The 23,859-nt window shown below is 46.2% G+C and overlaps 2 protein-coding genes across 3 annotated transcripts in view; one reads left to right on the top strand and one right to left on the bottom strand.

Moving 5' to 3' along the window:
- Positions 1 to 5,701, top strand: part of GRM3 (glutamate metabotropic receptor 3) — a 68,932-nt gene extending 63,231 nt beyond the window's left edge. The window contains exons 4-6 of the mRNA XM_081957234.1: positions 2,326 to 3,392; positions 4,093 to 4,267; positions 5,178 to 5,701. Coding sequence (XP_081813360.1) covers positions 2,326 to 3,392; positions 4,093 to 4,267; positions 5,178 to 5,251 — 1,316 coding nt within the window. The 3' untranslated portion in view covers positions 5,252 to 5,701. The remainder of the gene's footprint in view (positions 1 to 2,325; positions 3,393 to 4,092; positions 4,268 to 5,177) is intronic.
- A 1,659-nt stretch (positions 5,702 to 7,360) lies between these two features.
- The window catches only part of ELAPOR2 (endosome-lysosome associated apoptosis and autophagy regulator family member 2), a 75,978-nt gene continuing 59,479 nt past the window's right edge, over positions 7,361 to 23,859 (bottom strand). For both annotated transcript variants that reach the window (XM_081957233.1, XM_081957232.1), the window contains exons 14-22: positions 23,208 to 23,471; positions 22,025 to 22,198; positions 19,980 to 20,169; positions 18,273 to 18,369; positions 17,420 to 17,521; positions 16,793 to 16,919; positions 15,858 to 16,036; positions 13,936 to 14,101; positions 7,361 to 12,513 (exon numbers count right to left, since the gene is read on the bottom strand). In XM_081957233.1, the coding sequence (XP_081813359.1) occupies positions 12,454 to 12,513; positions 13,936 to 14,101; positions 15,858 to 16,036; positions 16,793 to 16,919; positions 17,420 to 17,521; positions 18,273 to 18,369; positions 19,980 to 20,169; positions 22,025 to 22,198; positions 23,208 to 23,471 (1,359 nt within the window). In that variant the 3' untranslated portion in view covers positions 7,361 to 12,453. The remainder of the gene's footprint in view (positions 12,514 to 13,935; positions 14,102 to 15,857; positions 16,037 to 16,792; positions 16,920 to 17,419; positions 17,522 to 18,272; positions 18,370 to 19,979; positions 20,170 to 22,024; positions 22,199 to 23,207; positions 23,472 to 23,859) is intronic.

The raw sequence follows: 23,859 nt of genomic DNA, 5'->3' as shown, positions 1-23,859 counted from the left end.
AGCCCCCTTGGAGTGTCCTTGGGAGCCCCATCTCATTCTATTCAAAAGGGCTGTGTGTGTAAATTCACAATCATGGCTCTGAGCGCATCTCTCATTTTAATAGATGGGGGAGGAGGAGACTTCAAATCGAGTAGAAGAAACTGAGTGCTGATCGCTTTTTCTTTCCATCCCAAAAGGATCCCAAACGCAGATTTCTACCTGGAGAAATTATCAGGGAGACATAGCAATAGCACTAGCATTAGCCTTTAGACTTATATACCAGTTCATGCCCAGTACGGGGTATACAAGTCTAAACGCAGTGGCTCAATGGCTAAGATGCTGAGCTTGTCGATCAGAAAGGTCGGCAGTTCGGTAGTTCGAATCCCTAGCACTGCGTAACGGAGTGAGCTCCCGTTCTTTGTCCCAGCTTCTGCCAATCTAGCAGTTCAAAAGTATGTAAAAAATGCAAGTAGAAAAATAGGAACCACCTTTGGTGGGAAAGGAACAGTGTTTGGCGTTGAGTCATGCCGGCCACATGACCACGGAGACGTATTCGGACAGCACTGGCTCTTCGGCTTTGAAACGGAGATGAGCACCGTCCCCTAGAGTCGGGAACGACTGGCACAGATGTGCGAGGGGAACCTTTAGCTTTTACCTTATAACCCTCTCTAAGTGGTTTACAGAGCCTCTTGCCCATAACAAACTGGGTCCTCATTTTACCCACCTCGGAAGGACGGAAGGACGAGTCAACCTCGTGAGATTCGATCTGCTAAATTTCAGGCAGCTGGCAGTCAGCAGAAGTAGCCTGCAGTACTGCACTCTAACCACTGTGCCACCTCAGGGAGGAGAAGCTCCAGGATTAGTTTCTTATTGGCGGGATCCCAGGTTGAGAAGGTGGAAAAGATGAGTAGTCTTCCTTTCTAGTGGGAGGAGGAAAGGGGTCAACCTTACATTCAGGTTCACCGTATATCGTCCTGATGCTTTGGGCCGAATCCTGTAGAGATGCTGGCCTTAAAACAGCCTTCTTCGGCTCTAATCCTCTTTTGAGGCCGTGTTCCTTTCCTCCTGCTTAGTGGTGATGTCTCCATTTGCATAATGGCTGCCCTGTGGAAGAAAAGCAGGTGGCCAGGGTAATGAGGTGTCATCCTTTAATGATGAGCCACTACAAATTGCTCTGGCACACCGAACCAGAGGCAGGGAGTTACGGAGGAGGCCGAGGGATGATCGATTGCGACAGGAACAACCTTGCAAAGTCATAGCCTCCCCTGAAACTCCAAATGGCATCCACCATCAACCGTGCAGTTGGCACCTTGTTCCATTTTTCACCCGGGGGTCTTGCGTTGTTGCCGCCCTTGTTTGTCAGAAACACATTCCGATGGGAAAGGGCCAAAGGTCGTCCGTCCAAAATCGTTTTCTCAAGGTGAAAGTCAAACAGCAACACCGCTCCTTAAAATGTGGAGGTGTCAGCCGAGATGGACAGGACTTTGGGAAGTTCGTTTTTGCCTTGGGGGGGGGGGGGGGGCTTGCCAATTTCGGTCGGTGCAGGATCCCAGACTCTTCCCGTAACTATGGCAACTGAAGCTACCAGGAATGCAGAAAAAGGTTTTTAAGAATTCCCTGTCAGGATTATCCAGCAGGCCTTTTGAGGGGATTGGAGAGCTGGATTACATTTCTGGGAAGGGTACAGATGGTTTTCAGAAAGCGTGTCAGCTGCTATGCAGTTTCTTGGGAATTTATTTTGTATTCAGTTCTGGGGAAATGAGGTTCTTTGTCTTGTGTACATATGTGCAGAGAGAGGGGGGGAGAAGAGAGAGGGGGGGAAGAGAGGGAGAGGCGGAGAGAGAGGGAGAGGGTGGAAAGAGAGAAGGCCAGAAAAGGAATAACGGAGGGAAACTGAACAAGGAGAGATTCAACCTGGAAATAAGGAGGAATTTCCTGACAGGGAGAAGAATCAACCCATGGAACAAAAGTTGCCTTCAGAAGTTGTGGGAGCTTCATCCCTGGAGGCTTTCAAGAAGAGACTGAACTGTCATCTGTCAGAAATGGTGTCAGGTCTCCTGCTTGAGCAGGAGGTGGGGTTGGACTAGATGACCTACAAGGTCCCTTCCAACTCTGTTAATGTGTAACCTGTAATCATCAAGATTAGTTTGTTGAGTTTAGTTTCATCAGGAACAAAAGCTGTGTGCAGTTTTATATGCAATTAGTTAGAATTCATCTTATATTGTCCCAGAAAGTTGTTAGCTAGATCAGGGCCTTTTTTCTTCTAATTCACACATATTTTGTTTGTCACTCTACAACAATATAGGCCCATAATAGGAAAACCCTATTTCCTTCCTGTTTCCACAGCTCCCTTCCATTCTTCAAAATCTGCGGACAACCTTGTTAAATTCGACACCTATGGTGACGGGATCGGCCGATACAACGTCTTCAACTTCCAGCAAGCCGGAGGCCGCTATTCCTACCTGAAAGTGGGACAGTGGGCCGAAACTTTGACCCTAGAGGTCAACGCCATTCACTGGTCGAGAGGCCTGGTCCCCGTGGCCCAGTGCAGCGACCCCTGTGCGCCCAACGAGATGAAGAACATGCAACCCGGAGACGTCTGTTGCTGGATCTGCATTCCCTGCGAGACCTTTGAGTACCTGGTGGATGAATTCACCTGCAAGGACTGCGGCCCAGGACGGTGGCCCAGCCTGGATCTCACCAGCTGCTACGACCTACCAGAAGATTACATCAAGTGGGAAGATGCCTGGTCCATCGGGCCGGTCACTATCGCGTGCTTGGGCTTCATTTGCACTTTCTTAGTGGTGGGAGTTTTCATCAAGCACAACAACACGCCTTTGGTGAAGGCCTCCAGCCGCGAGTTGTGCTACATTCTTCTTTTCGGGGTCTTCCTCTCCTACAGCATGACCTTCTTCTTCATCGCCAAGCCTTCTCCAGCCATATGCACCTTGCGTCGTTTGGGCCTGGGGACGTCCTTCGCCGTTTGCTACTCGGCCCTCCTGACCAAAACGAACTGCATCGCCAGGATATTTAACGGGGTGAAGAACGGGGCGCAGAGGCCGAAATTCATCAGTCCCCGCTCTCAAGTCCTCATCTGCCTGAGTCTCGTCATGGTGCAGATCGTGTTGGTGTCCGTGTGGCTGATTTTAGAAGCTCCGGGCACTCGCCGATACACCGTCCCGGAAAAGAGGCAGACGGTCATCTTGAAATGCAACGTCAAAGACGCCAGCATGCTCATCTCTTTAACCTATGATGTGATCCTCGTCCTCTTATGCACTGTGTACGCCTTCAAAACAAGGAAGTGCCCGGAGAACTTTAATGAAGCCAAATTTATTGGATTCACCATGTACACCACCTGCATTATCTGGCTGGCATTCCTGCCCATCTTTTACGTGACATCCAGTGACTACAGGGTAAGGCCTCCGTCGACATTTCAACCCAATCCTAACCCTTTGTTAAAAACACCTTTCTTTCTTCTTTCTTTCTTTCTTTCTTTCTTTCTTTCTTTCTTTTTCTTCTTCTTCTTTCTTTCTTTTTTTTCTTCCTTCCTTCCTTCCTTTGTTATTGCAAACACTTCAAAAGTCAGCCCGGGGCTAAACGAATAACTAAAGTGAATATTGTCTATAGCAGATAGAGATCATTTCAGCCAAATCCTAACCCATTGGTAGAAACACATTTATTTCTTTCTCTTTCTCTTCCTTCCTCCCTTCCTTCCTTTCTGTTCCTTTTCCTTCCTTCCTTCCTTCTTTCCTTCCTTCCTTCCTTCCTTCCTTCCTTCTTTCCTTCCTTCCTTCCTTCCTTTGTTATTGCAAACACTTCAAAAGTCAGCCCGGGGCTAAACGAGTAACTGAAGCGAACATTCTCTATGGCAGATAGAGATCATTTCAGCAGTGTTAAGGCAGTGACCCCTCCCAGCTCATGGGTTGCCGTTGAGAGGAGTTGTCATCATCTAAACACCCCTAAAAGGCTACCTTGGGATGCAGAGTGTCCATCTTTCATTCTTTTGTCGGCAACCTCTGGGCTGAGCATTCCTTTCCCTCCCTTGCTGACCTCTCTAATTTTGCAACAACACTTTTATTCCATGCGTTGTTGTTTTGTTTCCCCTCCGAGCAGGTGCAGACCACAACCATGTGCATCTCTGTGAGCCTGAGTGGCTTCGTTGTCCTGGGCTGCTTGTTTGCCCCCAAAGTGCATATCGTTCTCTTCCAACCACAGAAGAATGTGGTCACTCACAGGCTGCACCTCAACAGGTTCAGTGTCAGTGGGACAGGAACCAGCTATTCCCAAGGTAACTCCACACGGTTGCTTCCTTTGCCCTCTTCATTTGAGCACTGATAACTTCTCTCTTGCCATCCCAGAAAGCAAAATATCACAAATGCTCATTTAGTTGTAGCTCCACTTTACTATTTTTACAAATAACTCAAGATAGTGAACATATCCACCTTCCTCCTTCTATTTTCCCATGCTAACATCCTCTGAGGTGACTTGGGGTAAGAGTGAGCAGTCACCCAGCTGGTTTCCATGCCTAAGGCGGGACTAGAACTCACCGTCTCCTGGTGATTGGCCCAAGGTCACCCAGCCTGCTTCCATGCCTAAGGCAGGACTAGAACTCACCGTCTCCTGGTGATTGGCCCAAGGTCACCCAGCCTGCTTCCGTGCCTAAGGCGGGACTAGAACTCACTGTCTCCTGGTGATTGGCCCAAGGTCACCCAGCCTGCTTCCGTGCCTAAGGCGGGACTAGAACTCACTGTCTCCTGGTGATTGGCCCAAGGTCACCCAGCCTGCTTCCGTGCCTAAGGCGGGACTAGAACTCACTGTCTCCTGGTGATTGGCCCAAGGTCACCCAGCCTGCTTCCGTGCCTAAGGCGGGACTAGAACTCACTGTCTCCTGGTGATTGGCCCAAGGTCACCCAGCCTGCTTCCATGCCTAAGGCGGGACTAGAACTCACCTTCTCCTGGTTTCTCTCCTTAGTATCACTTCAGCACTGACACCTGGATTTCCAAGGGGTAGGACGTGAAGCCAACCAAATCAAAATCGCTCCAGTGACCCTATGATCAAACCCCTGCCTTCTTTTTTAAATATTTATGCGTCGAGGATCCCTTCGGTTTAAAAACATCCCGCTGTGATCTTGAAAAATGTGAATCTTGTTGGTGGTGATCTCTAGGAACTAAAGTCCCTTTTCTCCTTCCTCTTCCAGCCTCAGCAAATGTCTACGTTCCCACGGTCTGCAACGGAAGAGAAGTCGTGGATTCTACCACCTCTTCCCTATAGGCCTTCAGGCGGCTTTTGTATTCTTAGATGGTTAGAGTGAAAAGCACATTTCTTGTGCCCCCTGGGATAAAAAGTGAAACCCTTTTAAAAGGACTAGCATTTCTTTTCTAGAAACCGTGTTAATAAATTATTTTTGAGGACTGCACAGTCTTTATCGTGTTGTTCTGTTGGGAGCAACTTTAGGAGTCTTCTGGGAATAACCGTTCTAAGGGATGTAGAAGTAGCTACAACTCGCGTAGTGCCCGTCTGTTGACCTCGGAGGGAGGGGGAGAAAGGAGGACAAAACTGCCATGTCAGGTGGCTTTCTTTCTAACAAGATACTTTTCCTTTTTTGTAATTCCTTGTTGTAATTTAGATTGCATTTCTATGTTGTACATTATAGTCCCATTCTGTGCGACAGGCGGTTTTCATGGCAGTATTAAAGACGTCCATAATAAAATCAGAAAAGTTTTTCCAGCATGTCTGTTTTCTTTCCAAAAAATACATATTAAAAATCCCTCAGGTTTATTCAATCACCTTGCAAGCAGAGAAGGACAACCGAGTCACGTTCTTAGCAGCTCAGCTACGATATAGTAGAAAACTGCTGCGAAGACAAAATTTTCTCTCGTTTGTTACGCCTCTGTCCTTGGGGAGGAGGATAGTCTTGAAACTGGGTTATGGCAATGATGGTGTTGCATCAAATTAGCTGGTCAATAAGCTATATTCCATTCTCTGAGATACGGTGCTAAATCTCCAGGAAAAAGATGAAGCTTTCCCCTCTCCAGTCACGTCCAACTCTAGGACGTAGCTGTTGTGGTCTGTCGGCCTCTGTCCCCTCCAGCAGCCGAATCAGAGGAGGAGGAGGAGGCAGCGTGGGAATCAGGGTCAGCATCAGGGCAACCTGAGAGCTCCGAGGGGAAGAGGGCATGGAGCTGTCAGAGAGAGGGGGGGCAGACCCTGGGCCGTCCGTCAACCCTCAAATGGAATGTCAGCCCCCCAGTCTGGAGGTGGCTGATGTGGTAGAGGAGGAACAGCTGGGTCTAGTGCCTGACACACAGATATGTAGAAGGCAGAGGAGAGGAGAACAGTGGAAATCTATGGGCTGGTCCTTGGGATGGAAGAGCCACTGCTGCTAGCGAAGCCCCACCCTAGCTCTGGGGATAAAAGGCTGGGGGCGGAGATGAATAGATGTGGCAGACAACTACTCATCTCCCTGCCGGACGGCCTTGTTAGCCTGCGAGATAAACTTTTGCCGGCATTCCTAATAAAGGAATCTTTTGAGTTCACGTCAGAGGGTTTGTCGTGTTTGGGGAGCTGTGTCAGAACAGTAGAGTTCATCGGTTTCTTGGCCCAGTGTTGTCTGAAGACATCTTCTGTGATCAGATGGCCAGCATGACTATAAGTCAAGCGCATGGAACAATTATATTCCCACCAAAATGGTACCTATTTTTCTGCTCGCATCTGCTTGCTTTCGAACTGCTAGGTTGGCAGGAGCAAGGAACGGGAGGTCAGGCCTTGAACCCGAGCTGACAGCTGTCCCCAAAAGATAAGGCTTTAATAAATTAGTGACATTGCACAGTGTTTTCATCTGTAGCCTTCTGCAGGAGCGCAATTCAAGCTTAGAGTTACTTTAAGTTAACCAAAAACTGGTATTTCTTCCCTGTTCTTCCCATGCTCTGATCTGCTTCAGAAACTCAGCTTCCTGAGGTTTAAATCAGGGGTGAGATTCAGCCAGTTCGGACGGTTCGGGTGAACCGGTAGCTCCAATGATCAGCTGGGGAGCGAACCGGTTCCCTCGGACAATCCGGTGGGCCTGCCTACCTGCCCCTGTGCTTTACTGACCTACATCCTCTCAGCTGATTTGCACGGCAGGGTGGATTGCCTCGCCCCAGCTGTGTTACTCCCTAGAAGTAACATGGAAGGTAAGTTTTGTTGAACTGTGCATGCGATCACCAGGCCGGTTAAACCGGTAGGATCCCACCACTGGTTTAAATACAGTAGCATAAATCAAGGAAGCAACGGTGATTCTCAACGTCCAAAAGTATTGAGATATGCTGAAAATTAATCCTTTAGGTCCCTGCTTGACTGACGGGCGTTAAGAAGAAAGACACAATTTCAGGCCAGTTGGGTCAATAAAGGTTTACATTTATTAGTTGAAATCCAAAGGTTAAGCCACCACCTTCTGCAGCATTCGAACTCATAGCAGCAATTTCATAACCAATATGGCTACATGGGATACAACAGAAATTCCAACCGCAGAATCGGCATTCAAGCCAATTCGGAAGTCTTTAAATTAAAACATCTGGAGAAATATTTGGGGGGGGGGGGAATGTTTCTTAATCACCGGAGAAGCATAAAGAATTGCGTTAAAATCAAGTTTCCATAATTCACCCTTGGACATTCATAATTTCCCAGCCCACCCAAAATTATATGATCCTTCAGGGCCAGCTCCTTTTCCAGTTATGTGAAAGTTCTATCTATGCAGGTAGTCCTCGTCTTACAACAGTCCATTTAGTGACAGTTCAAAGTTACAATAGCATTGGAAAAAGTGACTGAGGACCAGTTTTCACACTTATGACCGTTGCAGCATCCCCTTGGTCCACGTCCGAATCAAAATTCAGACACTTAGCAACTGACTCACATTTATGATGGTCGTAGTGTCCTGGGGGTCACATGATCCACTCTTGTGACCTTCTGGAATAAGCAAAGTCAATGGGGAAGCCAAATTTACTTAGCCAATGTCTCACTCAGCAACTGAAATTTTGGGTTCAATTGTGGTCATAAACCGAGGACTACCTCTATTCTGAATTTTACTAACAAAATCTGTTCATTGGCACAATACACACTTGGGGGCAGTCTTGAAGTTCAACTAAGCCCCATGGCTGCGTTCAAATAATTCCCAAACTGGCTCCTGATCGTCTCAAGGAACTTCTGTTAATACACCCTGACAGATATTTTGGGGCACTTACTAAGAGCAAGAGAGATGTGGGTGTCTTTACTAACCCTTCAAATTCCTCACTGAAAGTTGCACAGGATGAACTGTAGCCAGGATACCCTACTACGTATTTCCACCTCACTCTTCTAAAGTGCTTGGTTTGAAACGCCTTCAAACTCAAGATGCGGCCAAGCTAAGCTCTGCTACCAACCAAGTGAAAAGTAAACCGAGTGGAACTACTAAACTTCAGTTGGCCAAACCTTCAAAGCTTTTGGCTATTCTCTTCATAGAAGCAGCTGGATCAGGGTGGGATTCAGCCGATTCGGACTGGTTAGGGTGAAACGGATGTTAATTTTACATCTGGTTTGCAGAACCGGTTCTTGTAAGGACTGGCTGGCCCCACCCCACCCCACCCCTCCTGGGAGTCTCCGCATGGCCCGTTTTGGATGCCAGGTAAGTGCCCATGCGGAGACTCTGGGCGGGTGAAAAATGGGCCTCACAGAAGTTCCGGGAGGCTTGAAACTGGCTTGTTTCTGGCCTCTGGAGGGCTCCGGGGGAGGCTGCTTTCACCCCCCCCCCCCCAGAAGCTTGAAGGAAGTCCTAGGAACCTGGGAGGGCAAAAGCATCCTCCTCCCCTCCTCCCCCCGCCATGGTGCAGGAGGCGAAGTGGGCCATGCCCACCCAGCAACTGGGCAGAGAAGCAGTTGCTAACATTTTTCACTCCCAGCCCTGAGTTGGATGCTTCAGATGCAGCAAGGAGATGAAACTTTTCTGTCTGGCAGGCTCTCCTACAACATGGAGAAAACCTATATTTGGTACTCCTGGTGTCTCAGAGAGATTATAAAGTAAGAAATGGAAGAACGGGTTCCTTCCGAAAAATGGCTAAACATAATCAACTTGTTGAAGAGCGGACAAGTGACACTGTACACCTCACTGCACAATGAGGCAAATAATATACTTTGCACAATTTGTGATGATGGGTTGGGCATGGAAAAAAAGTAGAGGCATTTGCTTTTTAAGGTGCAGTGTGTCGTACCTCTGTGCTCCACAAATAGAAAGATACAGAATCCAACATGGATAGTTTAGATCAGAGGTCTCCAAACTTGGCAACTTTAAGACTTGTGGAGTCAAGGGCAAAACTCACTGAACTGTCTCTCTCTCTTAGCAAAGGAAATGTTGGGGTCAGTTGTGGTCGTAAGTCGAGGATTCGCAAACTGTTACAGCAAATAAATAAAGAAAACATTATAAAAGCTCACCAAATATACAAAAAAGGGGGCCCCTTATAATTATTTATCCAATGCATGGAGTAAATCTCACTGAAACCCCTTGCAACTTCTACTTCTGAGTGAAAATGCACAAGATTCTTTTGTTCAAGCATTCAAAGGTGTAAGGAAAATGTGCTGGGGGTTTCATCTTTTGTGTTTGTCAGGTGAGGCACAACACAATTTTAACATTGAGGAGCAAACGCTCTCTGAATTTCTGTGACACACACACACCCCACACACCCCACACAGAAAGAAAGAGAAAATCCTTCTATTCTGCCACTGTATGCAGCACATTTGTTCCCTATGAACGATGAATAAATCTTCAGAATCCAGTATTCAGGGAGCCTGGGATAATTTTTCAGAATGCATAGTTTCAGATTGAGGTTTTCATTCAGTGAAGGATGATTAATCAAATGTCTACCATAAACCACAGCAGATGAATGGCTTCTTTTCTTTTTTCTTTACAAAAAACCACCCTCACTACAGTACTCTCACTTCATTTTTTTTCAGTGCTTTATATTACACACACACACACACACACACACTGGTCTTCTTGTATTCGGGTCTTTTCCCGTGTAAGATTGAGATTGTCTTGGCAACATTTCAGCAAGGTCTCACTCGCCATCTTCAGGCTGGATTTGGGGCTTAAAGTGTGATCGGAGCCGCCCCTCGCGTAAAAAAGACAGCAGCTCCGATCACACTTTAAGCCCAAAACCCAGCCTGAAGATGGCGAGTGAGACCTTGCTGAAACGTTGCCAAGACAATCTCAATCTTACACGGGAAAAGACCTTAATACAACAAGACCAGCATACCTACACCCGTGAAAATCTACGAAAACATATATAGTATATATATATGTGTGTGTATGTGTGTTTTTAGAACTCATTAGAACCATTTTAGAACCTATCAGAACTCATTTAAAATCCCCGTCCACAGTTCACCGATAACTTAACTATCCGTTTACAAAACATACTGCATCTTTCATAGAATTTATCTCCCTGGTTTTATGCTGATGGATATTTTTGCATCGATAGCCTTTACTATGTCGGAAATTCTGAAAATTGTGATAGATTATAGGAAATCCTTATGGCTGATTTTTGACATGGGGGACGATGGGTAGAAGAACGGGGGGGGGGGGGGACATAAGACCGAAGTGGCCCTGTGTTTTCCCCAGTGTTAGGTTACTATTCAGTGTTTCTCACTGCTAGAAAATGATGCTGCAGCAACGAAAAAGCTTTTATGATCCATGAGTTCATCCTTCTGTCCTCCTCTTTCAGCCTCTCGGCTCTTATACCCAGTTTCTGCCTCTGTCCCCCTTGAACATTTCCTCTGTTGCAACAGGAAGGGCACCCCCAGAAGAAGCGTGCAAAAGAAGTGTCAGGCCTGCAGCCATCTTTTCTTGTGGGTCTCTGGCCTGCCACACTTTCTATTATTCTGCTATGCATTTTCTATGGTGGGGAAACGGGAGGAGGGATTGTACAGATGCTTTGTAGCCATAACAACATTATTTCTAGAAAGCCAAGGTCATCCTTTGTCTCTGCACCTGGCCGGAACTGGATGAGTGGAAGCTGCCAGCAGGGCAGTGGGAGATTGGACCATGGGATGGGCTGGTGGGTGTGAGGATGCAAGATCTTGAACTTTCAACTGGGTGGGAGAAACCGGGAAGCTTTCAGATTTGGGTTTTCCCAGATGTGCCAACGTGGCTCTTTTCATCAATTGGAACTTTGAGCAATACTTTGCCTCGGACTCTGATTTACTTTTGGAGGCTGTTTGGAACCCTGACAGTAAGATTTTATCGCTTTTTTTTAAAGCCCAATTTGCACTGAGTATTTCCCTCTAGCTCTAAAAAATGTGTGCATAGATCCAAAAAACGCATAGACCCTTAAGCATTCAAACTTTTCAGGTGAACGTGGAGATGAAGGTCCTACATTCGGTAGCCCTGGGCCATCGGTGCTTTAAAAGGCAGCGAATTCCTCATGAACAAACCCAGGACCTTAACAGTCCCATGTTTCACACCACCCTTGGGAAGAGTGCGCACAGGAAGGATGAAGACGTAAGCCAAGCGAACAAAATCACAGGGAAAGGGACCCCCGTAAGAAAGGGGCCGTGTAAAGCCAATGGATTTGTGTAGGTGTGAGTGTGAACTGCTCCAACTCTCTGATCATGCTTGTTAGGGAATAAGTCCCACCGAAGACAGAGGAGTAAGGTGTGCCCTTGTGGATACCCATGTAGAGAGTGACATTGTAGTCCTTCAGTGTGATCCACTTCCTGGGCGTATACCTGCAACTAGAAGGAGCTGCTTCCGCTGGAGAGAAATAGATTTCCAATCCTCACCACTGCTTCCTAGGTCAAGCACGCTCTTTTCCAAAGCTGAGACTGGAACCTTCTTCGGTTCCAAGCATTGATCGATGTTTCCATGTCAAGACAGAAAACTCAACGTGGCGACCCACAGCTCATCCGGGGAGCCTGGCCACCTTCTAAGACTCAAGTAGTTTCATGTGGGCAACAGCAGGGAACTTGAGGGATACCGAGAAGCAGCATCAGCCATGGCAGAGCAATGCGCAGGGGTAGCCGTCTACCTGGTGTCAGGTAGGACCTTCTCTCCCAGGGCAGAGTGAAGCAACATCTGGAACGGAGGATGGGAACCGAGGGAGCAGGGAGGGCAGAAAACTGTCCGTTTCTCAAATTTCTTGCTACTGTATATTTTAAGGGAACGCCATGCAGATTTTCTGCCTCTGAGCCAACCCATCGGGCTACACCATCCATTGTTCCTCCTTCCCTGAGTTGAGCCAGATGTGGGATGCCAAGGGCTGGCTTTGCTTTTGGAAACTGAGTCTCACAATAAGGCAGTGTCTCCTTTTTCTCTTCCTCTTCTTCTTCTTCTCCTCTTTCTCTGTTGCTTTCTATGTCCATCGCTCAACGTTTCTCACGCAGGAAGCCAGTCCTCCAATGTGGTCCAGCACGAGTTTGAAGCATTGGTCCCCTGGATATAGAAATTGGGCTCGACGGGCAAAACCGAACCGTCATATATTTTGAGATCTGGAGGATTTCATCTGGACAGATTCGAAGCGGTCTTCTTTTTCCTAGGTCAGAAAAAAGAAAGAAGTTTGGAGGAGGTCACTGATCCGGGCAGCAGAACTGAGCAAAGGTTCCTCCTAAATGTAGTGTACCACAAAGAAGCCTCGTTCCAGCAAGACGACAAAATGGCAATAGCCCTTAGACTTTACATGCCGCTTCACAGGGCTTTTACAGCCCTCTCTGAATCAGCCTCTTCCCCCCAGCAACCTGGGTCCTCACTTAATAATAGGGGAAATACAACAAAAATATCTGATCTCACATATAGCAGTGTGTGTCTCCATCTGTGCGCAAGGACTGAGTTTGTACATAGTACATGTATGTAATACATACATGTATGTACATGGGGAGGGGGGAGAATTATTTTTCAAGCCCAACTTTTTATTCCACTCATTCTTTTCTTGTTAAAACGTTCCATTTTGAATATGCTTAATTGTCTAAATGTGAAATAGCTTTCCAAAGGTTTTCTGGAAGCTGCTTTGAAGTTTAGAGGGATGGAGACACGATGGTTTTACAGGAAGGGACACTTCCATCGTCCTCGAGTTAAATCGGGGGAAAATAACCAATGAGCAAGAGGGAAAAATCATGAGAAGGGGAGACAAGATTTGTACCGTAAGAAATGATAATAAAAGAGCATGGAGGACGTTTTCCTACAAAATCGCCCCTGTGCAATAACCAGTCATATTTATGAAATACTCTGTACAGGTGGCCACAACTGAGACTGGAATTTCCATTGCTAAGTGAGTGGCTGTTAAGTGAACCACGACAGATTTTATCATCTTTTTGCCATGAATAGTCAGTGACTCAATACAGTCATTAAGCAAATCCTACTTTCCCTATTGACTTTGCTTGTGGGAAGCCAATCAATAGCGACAGTCGTAAGGGCGAGAACCAGTCATAAGGCACATTTTTAGCTGCTGTTGCCACTTTGAACAGTCACTAAACAAATGATTGTCAGAGAAGGACTATCCATGATGGCAATTCACCCGCATTTCCCACTAACTTATTTAATTCTGCAGTCAGAAATTCTCTCTCCCAGGAAAGGGGAGAGAAGGAAGGAAGGGGAAAGGAGAGGAAGGAGGGAAGGGAGAGAAAGAGAAGGAGAGAGGGTAGGAGGAGGAGAGAGGAAGAGAGGAGTAGGGGAGAGGCAAGGGAAGGAGGACAGGGAAAGGAGAGGAGGAAGGAAGAAAGGAGAGGAGGGAGGGAGGGAGGGTGAAGAGAAAAGATAAAAATAGGGAGGTGATAATACAAAACAGGTTTATGGGATGGTAAGCAAAGAAACCCAGAATGTTTATTTTAACCTTTTATATGGGAAAAACAAATATATAAAAGTGATAAAGATAAGTAAGAGCAATAACTATGTGAACGTATACCTGTAACTATATTTAAGAGAATAAAAATAAAGACTTTTGTTTTTAAAGAAAAGAAACCTTGGTGGCCAGGGACTTGAGCTTCCCTAGCAAGGACTGCTTATTCGAATACACAATTTCCTCTTCGTTGTCTTCTCCTTCCATGATAGCACAGCTATCGGCAGCAGGCAACTCACACTCTCTTGAATTGGCCGTCATCACCAGTTTTGAATATTTATATTCCAATCTGTGGGAACCAATATAGACAAAGGCAACGTTGTGGCTAAACCGACTGCTTTGATTTTTAAAAAAAAACACCACCCACAATTACTTTTGTTTCTGCTTGGAAACCCCTTCTGGGCTTTTTGCTTGAGGTGGGAAAAAAAGCCCTGATTTGGGGTTTTACCGATTAGATAGGTTTGTAGAAATGGCTAGTTTTTGTTTCATTTTCTTAATTTTTTTTTCACTAAACAATAAAGGATCTTTATTACCTCTTCCTAAAGTTAAAATAGAACGTACTGTATATATGTCAAAAGATCCTGATGAAGTCCACAAGCCTTAAAGCTTGGACGCCTTTGCTACAGAGACTGTTTGGTGCCTTCAATGAACTGCTAATTTTACATATGTGTTTATATTATCACATAAAGCATCTATGCTATTTGTACTTTACTTTATCAAGGTTCATCTTCAGAAATTATGCTTCTTATTAAAGAAAAAAACACAATTACTTTTGTTTCTGCTTGGAAACCCCTTCTGGACTTTGTGCTTGAGGTGGAAAAAACCTGAAACTTTGATTTTAGGTTTGTTGTTCTAGAAATGGCTACTTCATAGTATTATGCAAGCATAAAAAGTTGGGGTTTGATGTTATTATCTTATTCTACTGCACCAAAGAGAGTCAGAATTCATCACCTTTTCTTTCTTTTTTCCTCTTTTCCTACATTTTTCCCTTCTCTTCTCCCTCCCCTATTTTCCTACTATTTTTTTATACTATAAACTAATAAAAAAAGAATCAATCTTGTCAACTCACACAAACTGTATCTGGAGGTATTAATCAGTGAGATAAGAAAAGATTCTTTAGGTAGAAGCTTAATACAATTGAGCAGACCTTCCTACCAGATTCAGAAACGAGATAATACAAATGTAGGTTGTAGATCAAACCTAGGGAGGACTTTGGGGGTGTTTTCGGGGGCATTCCCCCCACTCCTGCATAATTTATGGTGTAAGACGACCAGGGCCTTGTGGTTTGGCTCCTTGGCAAGGAAATGTGCCAAACTAGTCATGGGGAATCAGGAATGGGGAGGTGGCCCAATGGAATTCTCCACCAATGGGGGGACAGATTGTCTCTCAGACACGCAGGAAGCGAAGCCAAACACTGATGATGTTACCTAGTTTGGTCATGAAACATCTGCAAGAAAATCACGAAGCTCTTAGACCCCCCAAAGTAATTATAAAATTACACCTTGGTGAGGCTACAGCAAGGGGTGAGATCCAATTAACGTGGCATGGTTGATTTGGCTCTGATTTCTTCTTCATGAGAAAAACTTTTTTAAAAAGTTGGATTCCTTCTTGAGATGATTAATTTTGGGGGGGGGGGGGAGGATAAAAAGAGGCACCCCGGAAGCTCCGTCAGCTGAGAACAAGACAGAGGAGGGTCGCTACCAGTTCGCATCATTTTGGGCGAACCAGTAGTGGAAATTGGGACTGGGTCGCCGAGCCGGTAGGGACTGGCAGGCTGGCCACGCCCCCCCGAACCGGTTCCCCGGGTGGCTGCTGCCTTTGCTGGCTTGTTTTTTAGTCCTTTTTTCATGCACAAAACAATTTACAGGCAAATGCGCACATGCGCGCAGCAAAGCGCGCACGAAGTGAACCGGAAGGAGTGCCGGCATCAACCCATCCCTGGAAGAAGAGATCCAGAGATCCAGAAAACCTGAACTGATGGATTTAACTGTGCAAAATCAGCCGGTCAACTGGGTAGCTCCTTGAAAAGGACGCCTAGGACTCACTTCTGATTCTTCTTCCAGAAATAGCAAGTTAAGGCAATGAGCAGGACTCCCGTGAAGGCCCCGACCCCCGCACCGACTTTCAGCCAGAAATCCACCGTTTCACAGATGATAATCTTTTTTTCAGGCAAGGAAACCCCTTTGATGCACAACTTGGGTTCATTCCAGACGTATAAGGTTTCCTAAGACACAGAGAGAATGAATGAATGAGTGAATCAGTCAACCAATCAACCATATATATTTGGACATTTCACTTCTCATCCAAGAAGCTTCTGAACTGAAAAAGCTTCTTGGGTGAAAACCAAAACATCTTCAAGGGGGGTAAAAAAGAAAAGAAAAATCCAGTTGCCTTTTGAAAAAGTACCTTTGGGACAACCATGCCTGGATGACGGAGAATCTCCGTAGATGGAAGACCCAGTCCTTCTCCTTTGGGACTTGAATCTTCCATTCAAACAATACTTTTCACCATCTATGTATTATCTGATACCCTGTGGACACCTGGATTACAGGGCCACGTTTAAGACGCTTGGCAGGTTTCTCCCCCTTTCTTTAGAATTCAAGATATCCAACAGCATCATCCACACCCGTTTTTATCCCCAGGTCCAGCCGTCGACATAAAACCGGCCCTTGATCAAACTGATGCCTTGGAAACAATTGTCCTCAAGAACTGCCCCATTAGTCCTTTCTTCCTGTTTCTCATTTAAAGATTTGTACTGGTTTTAAGTCTTAGTATATTCTTGTATTTTGAATCGTATCTTATGTTCCAGCTCTTCGCCTGGGAGCAAAAAGGGAAGGATGAAGGTCATTGGTGATATGTTTGGGGCTCCTTGTGCCCTACCCAAATTTGTAACAGAATTAGTATTGTTTAAATAAAACGGGAATGTCTAACTACACAACCTGCTTTGATGCCGCCCCCAAAGATGACTTTGGTTAATTACCTGGTGCCCCTTTTTGCAAGCCCCCTCGATCTCGTGATAATCCTGCTCGGTGCACATGGGACACGCTTCTGCGCTCTCCCACAAGAAGTTGAACATGCACCCATCACAGGTACCTGCAGGACAAGAACTGGAGGAGAAACGCTGGCTGGGTTAGAGCGATGCATTCAGAAGAGAGAAAATGGTTAACTTAATTGGTTCTCATAGAAGTTTCCGCCCTGTCACACCGCCAGTCCATGGACTGCACAAAAAAAAAAAAAACCCCACACACACCCATTGCCAAGTTGGCCATTAACAATGTTCTGAAAATGGAAAAGTATGGTCTGCTCAACTCCTATGTTCAAGATGATAAATATGTTATGAGCACTCTGCTTCTTTAATGGGCTGCCTTCTACTTCATTACTCAGCCTGCTTTCAGGACATCCTCCAGCCAGGATTCCACTCTCCAGCACTCGGTCCTCTCCTCTTTTGACTCTGACATGCACATCTGGATTCACCCAGGGGCGGCTCTTTTGCAAGCAGCAATCCATACACTGTTTATAATTTAGTTTGTACGCGGTTGAGAGTTCAGGTTGGCGCAACTATGTAAAGGAAAGGGGTCTCACGGGGGTCTCTTGTTGTAACACATACCTGGGAACGGAAATGTCTCCCTGGCCAAGTTTCGTGGGATTGCACCTCATCGTCACAACAGATGCACGCCCGTGTTCACAAGTGGCGGAGGCTCCCGAAGACCTGGGCAGAAAGGAGAAAAAGAACGCCAGGTGTTGCCCAGAGAGATTCGGCTCTCTCTGCCTCCTGCTTGCTTTGGTTGGGTTCGTTGGTCGGGATGTTGACCCTGACACTGTTGACCCCGAGAAGGGGATTCTCTCCCCCCCCCCACCCCATGCTTGTCTCATCTGCAAAGGAAGCTTTGGCTGGATGCTTTATGAAGTTACGGCCAGTTTTTATATTTATTAGCAGCTCTGCGATTTGGCAATAAAGAGACTCTTGAGTCAGGCTCTACCCCTAGCGGCTTCATGAAAAGGTCCAAGCTATTTTATTGATTGTTTTTGCCACCTCATTCTTTCAGATACTATTATATAGATTATTCATTGTTGATAGTTTATCCAGTCAGACAAGTGGCTATCCAACATCTTCTAAAAGACTTCCAGTGTTGGGGCATCTACAACCTCTGGAGGCAACTTCTGTTCCACTGATTAATTGTTCTCACTGTCAGGAAATTTCTCCTCAGTTCTAAGTTGCTTCTCTCCTTGATTAATTTGATGCCAAAACAGAACCAGAGAGTAGCCAGAGAGAGAGAAAAGAAAGCAAGCATGATATTACAGGAGGGTTATAACCCCCCCCCCAGTCAAAACAAATTATGGTGCCTCCTGACTACTTAATTTGGTCCTTGATGACAGTCTAAGCGTCTCCTGAATTTTCACATTCCCTCTGCAGATTGCAAAGGAGAACGAAGAATCGGGTGATTCGTTCTTCTACTTACTTGTAATAAAAATGAACATCAGGCAGCTTTGTTTCAGATGGCGCAAACATTTCTGGCTTAATATTAACATTTCCCAGGGTAGTTTCGACAGTTGCTCCTGCAAAGAAGAAAAGGAAACCATTTCTGAAGGAATTTACAGGCGGTTGGGAAGGAGACTCTATATTCCACAAAACGTTATCAGGCAGATTTCATTTGTTACAATGCAAGTTAGTCTAAGGTCAACCGGGACGTTTCAACCCTTGATATATTTTCTGGTTTTCTTACAAAAATCCCCAGGACTGTGTGGAAGAATCAAATGTACGTGTCAAGTTCAAAGCACGTTTACGTTAACCATTGTCGCTTCTCAGCTTGCCAAAGAATCAGGGGGGAGGGAAGGGTGAGATGGGATGTAGGCTCCAGACACCAAGAAGACAAGCCGTGGGAGCCAAGGACACTTTGGCAGGTGTTCACCAAAGTCAAAGACTTTTTCTCAAAACAATATGACGAGAATCAACTGGATAATGTGACCTCCGCTAATAGAGGGAGGGAGAATCCTATTACGTGGGTTTGAGCAGGAATTAGCTAGATCTGGTTTTTCCCCCCATCGGTGCCGAAATGATGTATTCAATAAAGTTTTGCACTCATAGACTGGATCGCCTCCATCGTCCTTGGTTGGGTTGGGTTCGTCAGTCAGAACGTTAACGGCAGGGGTGGGTTGGTATCAGCATTACTGCTGGCTCGACCTGCGCATTTTTTGTGCATGCCAAGTGCACGCTTCATGCGCAAAAAAAGGTCTGTGCATGCCAGAACGTAAGAAAAGGCGGAAAATTACGTTTTTGCAATGGAGATTGTTATGCGCAGAAGCAAAAATCAAGATGGCGCTGCTGACAATAGTACCGGTTTGGGTGCATGGGCAGCCCGGTTACTACCTACTCAGCCGAACCGGTAGGGACCGACCTCTGGTTGACGGTAGGTGGGCATTTAGATGAGCCTGGAAACTGAAAAAGGATTCCAGAAAAAAAGTGGTGACAAACTGCCTATCCTTGCTAAGAAAAGGACATGAATATAATCGCCAGGAAGGAATTTCAACTCAATGAAGGCTCTAGGCGACATTTTTGTGAACAAGTAGATTTTCTTTTTTTGACTGAAAGAAAGGAAGACAAATGTTACTCGGTTAAACCAATTAAGCTCTGAAGCTTCCCTGCATGAATCTGTAATGATGCCCTTTGAGCCATGGAGGCCTTTGGATAAAGGAAGCTTTCTTTTAAAAGTAATTTGGAGTCTAATTTGTTAGCAATTAAGTATAGAAAACTACCCCAAAAAAATCACCTCAAAGTCTTAAAAGAAGGTTTTTTTCTTCTATCAATAAGCGCAGCATTTATATATATATATATAATAAAACTGCAAATATTTTAGACTTCCTTCAGGTCATTAGAGCCCCTGAACTGAGAAGGGATGATGTGACCACTGATTTTAAGTACTAATTCAGTAATCCATTAAAATCAGCTGGTTGATCAAACAGAGATATTTATTAGTAGATACTCCTGTATAAAAAGCCCCAGGAACGGGAGGGCTGTTGGCCTCTTCCCTGACACCTGTCTTTAGGCTGACAAAAATGACTCATTGCAAACCATCCTATTTCTACAAATCAGAGTCCGGTTGGGCGGAGGTCCCCTCGGCCTCTGCTTTATGGCTGCCATCCTCGCATCAACCCAAGGAGACGGCTACCCAGGAAGACGTCGGCCAGGCTGTTGGACTGAAGGGCCAAAGCGGTGCGGAAGCCCTTGCTGTCCGGAGGGATGATGGTCGACTGGCAGACAAAGGCCCTCACGACGTTGGAATAGTCTTCTGACTCGGACACCATGTCCTTCAGCGTAATGTCCGTTATGTTGTCCGCACAGATGGCTCTCTTTTCTCCCTGGGGAAGGGGAAAGGGCGATCCGTTTATTTATGAGCCTGGCAAACCTCTTCTATAAATTCAGGAAGCCATTCCAAAAAAGGAAGCTGCGTGATGGTGAAAGGAACAGGGTGATTCCTTGGGAAAGCCAGAGAGGAGGGGAGGGGAAAAGGGGGGAAGATGGAGGGAGGGAGGAAGGAAGGATAAAGAGAAGAGAGAGGGAAAGAAAGAAAGAAAGAAAGAAAGAAAGAAAGAAAGAAAGAAAGAAAGAAAGGAAGGAAGGAAGGAAGGAAGGAAGGAAGGAAGAAAGAAAGAAAGAAAGAAAGAAAGAGGAAGGGAAGGGGGAGGGAAGGAAGGAGAAAGAGAGAGAGAGAGAGAGAGAAAGGAAGGAAGGAATCCCGTTGCTTTCTTGCACAGGACAATGAGCTGTAATTTGGCTTTTAAATAACAATAAAGCCACTTAAAGGTGATTTGGAAGGAAGAGAGAAGAAAAGATGTGGAATCTTTAATGAACAGCATCAGAAAAAGGCCTGGTGTTCTTCAGCTTGGAACATACATCTTGTGTATCTGTTATGAATCTTATGAGACTTGCATATAAAGGGATCCATTCTTCCTATGGTACAAAGAAGGCCAGGATTTGTCTCCTTTTTTAAATATGTGAGACTGGTCGGCCACTGCGCAACAATAGCCACCAAACAGAATTATGGCCTCTTCCGCCAATTTAATTTTGACCCTGTGAAAATGGTGAATGCTCCCTGTTGCTCTCCGAGAACACTTTGCACCAATATTCACTTTTTTCCCCCAGATCTGATTCGGTGTTATTGCTCCCTTAACTGGCTTGGTGCCATTTTCCCACCACTTGCTCCTGCAGTGGGCAGTCATGGGCCACGTTGCAGACATAAGGGCCACGGTGGCTCAAGGGCTAAGACGCTGAGCTTGTCAATCAGAAAGATTGGCAGTCAGATCTGGGAGAAAGAAAGAAAGAAAGAAAGAAAGGAAGGAAGGAAGGAAGGAAGGAAGGAAGGAAGGAAGGAAGGAAGGAAGGAAGGAAGGAAGGAAGGAAGGAAGGTGTTTCTAACAATGGGTTAGGATTTGGCTGAAATGACGGCAGAGGCCAATCAATCAATCACAAGAGAGCTGGAAAGGACCTTGGAGGTCTTCTAGTCCAACCCCCTGCTCAAGCAGGAGACCCTAAAACATTTCAGACAAATGGTTGTCCAATCTCTTCTTAAAAGCCTCCAGTGAGAAGGAAGGAAGGAAGGAAGGAAGGAAGGAAGGAAGGAAGGAAGGAAGGAAGGAAGGAAGGAATGGAGGGAGGGAGACCAGAATCATAGATGGTAGCAGTGAATTAATTTTTTCTGCAATTGTCTGATTTTTGCATCCCAAATCTATGACCAGACAAACTGCATCCCTCCCTCCATCAATCACACTTGATAGCGTACATCTTCCCAAGACTCAACCAATCCCTACTTCATTCCCATTCTCCAATCAGCTGGAGATCCCAATAAGATGATCCATGTTATTTATATCTCTGTTTGTTTGGATTTATACGGCCACCCAATTTGCATGACCGGGAGTCCGGGCACTGGACATTGAACGGACAGCATGGCAGGAACCAAACCAAAAACCAACTTAACCACAGCACCCAGCTGGCGTCCTTCAAACCCGCCTCCCACCTTCCCAAAACCGGTTTCTCTGTTATCCAGGTTCAACTCCCATGGGGGAAAACTGGGTTCCCGGAATCTTCCCAAATGCTGAAAGGCTTGAATTACGGAGGGGAGACGGTTGCAAAGGACAACGGAGAAGACCGAGGTCTGATGGTGTTTGGCACGCGAGAGATCACCGTAGCTCTGGTCGTGGGGAGGCAGGCGCTTACTCGGGAGCCACACAGGCTGATGTTGAAGAAATGGAAGAACTTTGTGCCCCTGGCGGTGAAGCTCGGCCCGTTCATTAAGGAGCCGACTCTGCCCAGGCGGCTGAAATCGTACGTCAGGCTTCGGTTGTTCCTGGCGGAGGAGAAGAGGCAGTCGTTGTAGCAGGCCGAACGGTCCTGAGAAGAGAAGAGAGGAGAAAAAAAGAGAAGTGAGAGGCTGCAGGGAAATAAATAGGAGGGGTTTGAGAGGGGCCGGCTGTCACAGACAACCATTAGTTTCTAGTACACCGCAAGCAATTCGGATTCCCAGGCTAAACCCAAGTTTGTTGAGGGTAATTATGCTTGATATTTTGTTTATCCCCGTGACCGTTATTGCCCTGTTATAAAAAGGGGGTTGTTATACTCACGAGTAAATGGCTTGCTATTACTTGCAAAGGCTGGGTCAGAAGAAGGGATAGTATAAAGATCACAGGAAGTGATAGTGACACACTACGTTGCCTCAATGAGGCCACACCCAGTTCCCACAACCACGAAACAAAAAAAGACCCCGAGGCTCCGGAAAAAGAGGGCAGAGAAAAGCGACCAAGATGATAAAGGTCTGAATACCAAATTGCTCTCAGGGATCCAAAAAGCATCCAAAAGTGAATCAGAGTCCGAGGCAAAGGATTGCTCAAAGTCCCAATTGATGAAGAGAGCCATGAAGGGAAACCCCAAATCTGAAAGCTTCCAAGTTTCCCCCACCCAGTTGAAAGTTCAAGATCTTGCCCCCCACACCCACAAGTCCATCCCATGGTCCAATCTCCCCACTGCCACGCTGGCAGTTTCACCCATCCAGTTCTGGTCAGGTCCAGAGGATGCAAAGACAAAGGATGACCTTGGCTTTCTAGAAAGAATGTTGTTATGGCTACATATCATCTAACTCCATGCAATTCCCCCCTCCCATTTTCCCACCATAGAAAAGGCATAGTAGAATAATAGAAAGTGTGGCAGGACTGAGACCCAAGAGAAAATATGGCTGCAGGCCTGACAATTGTCTGAGGAAGGGCTAAGAGAACCTTTGCCCACCGAAGAGAAAGCTGAGAGAGCCTCGGTGATGGAGAAGCCTTGGGGGCATCCTGGTCTATCTAGACAAGCCCCTGACTTCCTAATCCTTCACAGTCCTGTTTCTTCCAAAGCCCAACATTACCTGGGTGCTTTGGCTGCCAGGCCCACAAGGGACGCAGGGTTCCTCTCCGTAGGCCTGGTGGATGGAGAGGTAGGTATTGGGAGGGCACGCTTGGCACTGGTTGGTTTCCTTCTCTATGTAGTGGCCAACAGGGCACGGGACGCAGGAGGAGCCGGACTGTTCTAGACCCACAGCACAGGCTTGGCAGGAGGAGGCCACGCCGTCAACTGCGTTGCTCACGGTGATCGAGTAGATCTTGGCCACGTCGTTGATCAGCTTCCTGTTCTGAAAGGAACAGTCCAAAAAAAAGAGACCACTAAGACCCATTAAAAGCATCATCATCATCATCAAAGGCACGCTATGCTCAGATCAATAAAGAGCCATTTGTAAGACCTCTACTTTAGTAGAATATTTGCAGCTGAAGGTTGCAGCTCTGGGCTCTTCTGAGCTTGCTGGTTTTCTTGCAGGTGGTTGTTTATCCCTCTGAAGAACATGATGCTGGCAGGGAATGGACTTTGGAGAGAGGAGGAGGAGGAGGAGGTGGTGGTGAGGAAGAAGAGAAAGGAAAAGGAGGAGGAGGAAAATTAAGAGGAGGAGAGGAAGAAGAGAAAGGAAGAGAAGGAGAAAGAGGAGAAGGAGCAGGAGGAAAAGGAGGAGGAGGAAGAGATAGAAG

The sequence above is a fragment of the Natrix helvetica genome (assembly GCF_964273705.1).
Source record: "Natrix helvetica genome assembly, chromosome: 6".
In the NCBI taxonomy this organism is placed as follows: Eukaryota; Metazoa; Chordata; class Lepidosauria; order Squamata; family Natricidae; genus Natrix; species Natrix helvetica.
Note: the sequence above shows the minus strand (reverse complement) of the source record. Positions and strands in the feature narration are given on the sequence as shown.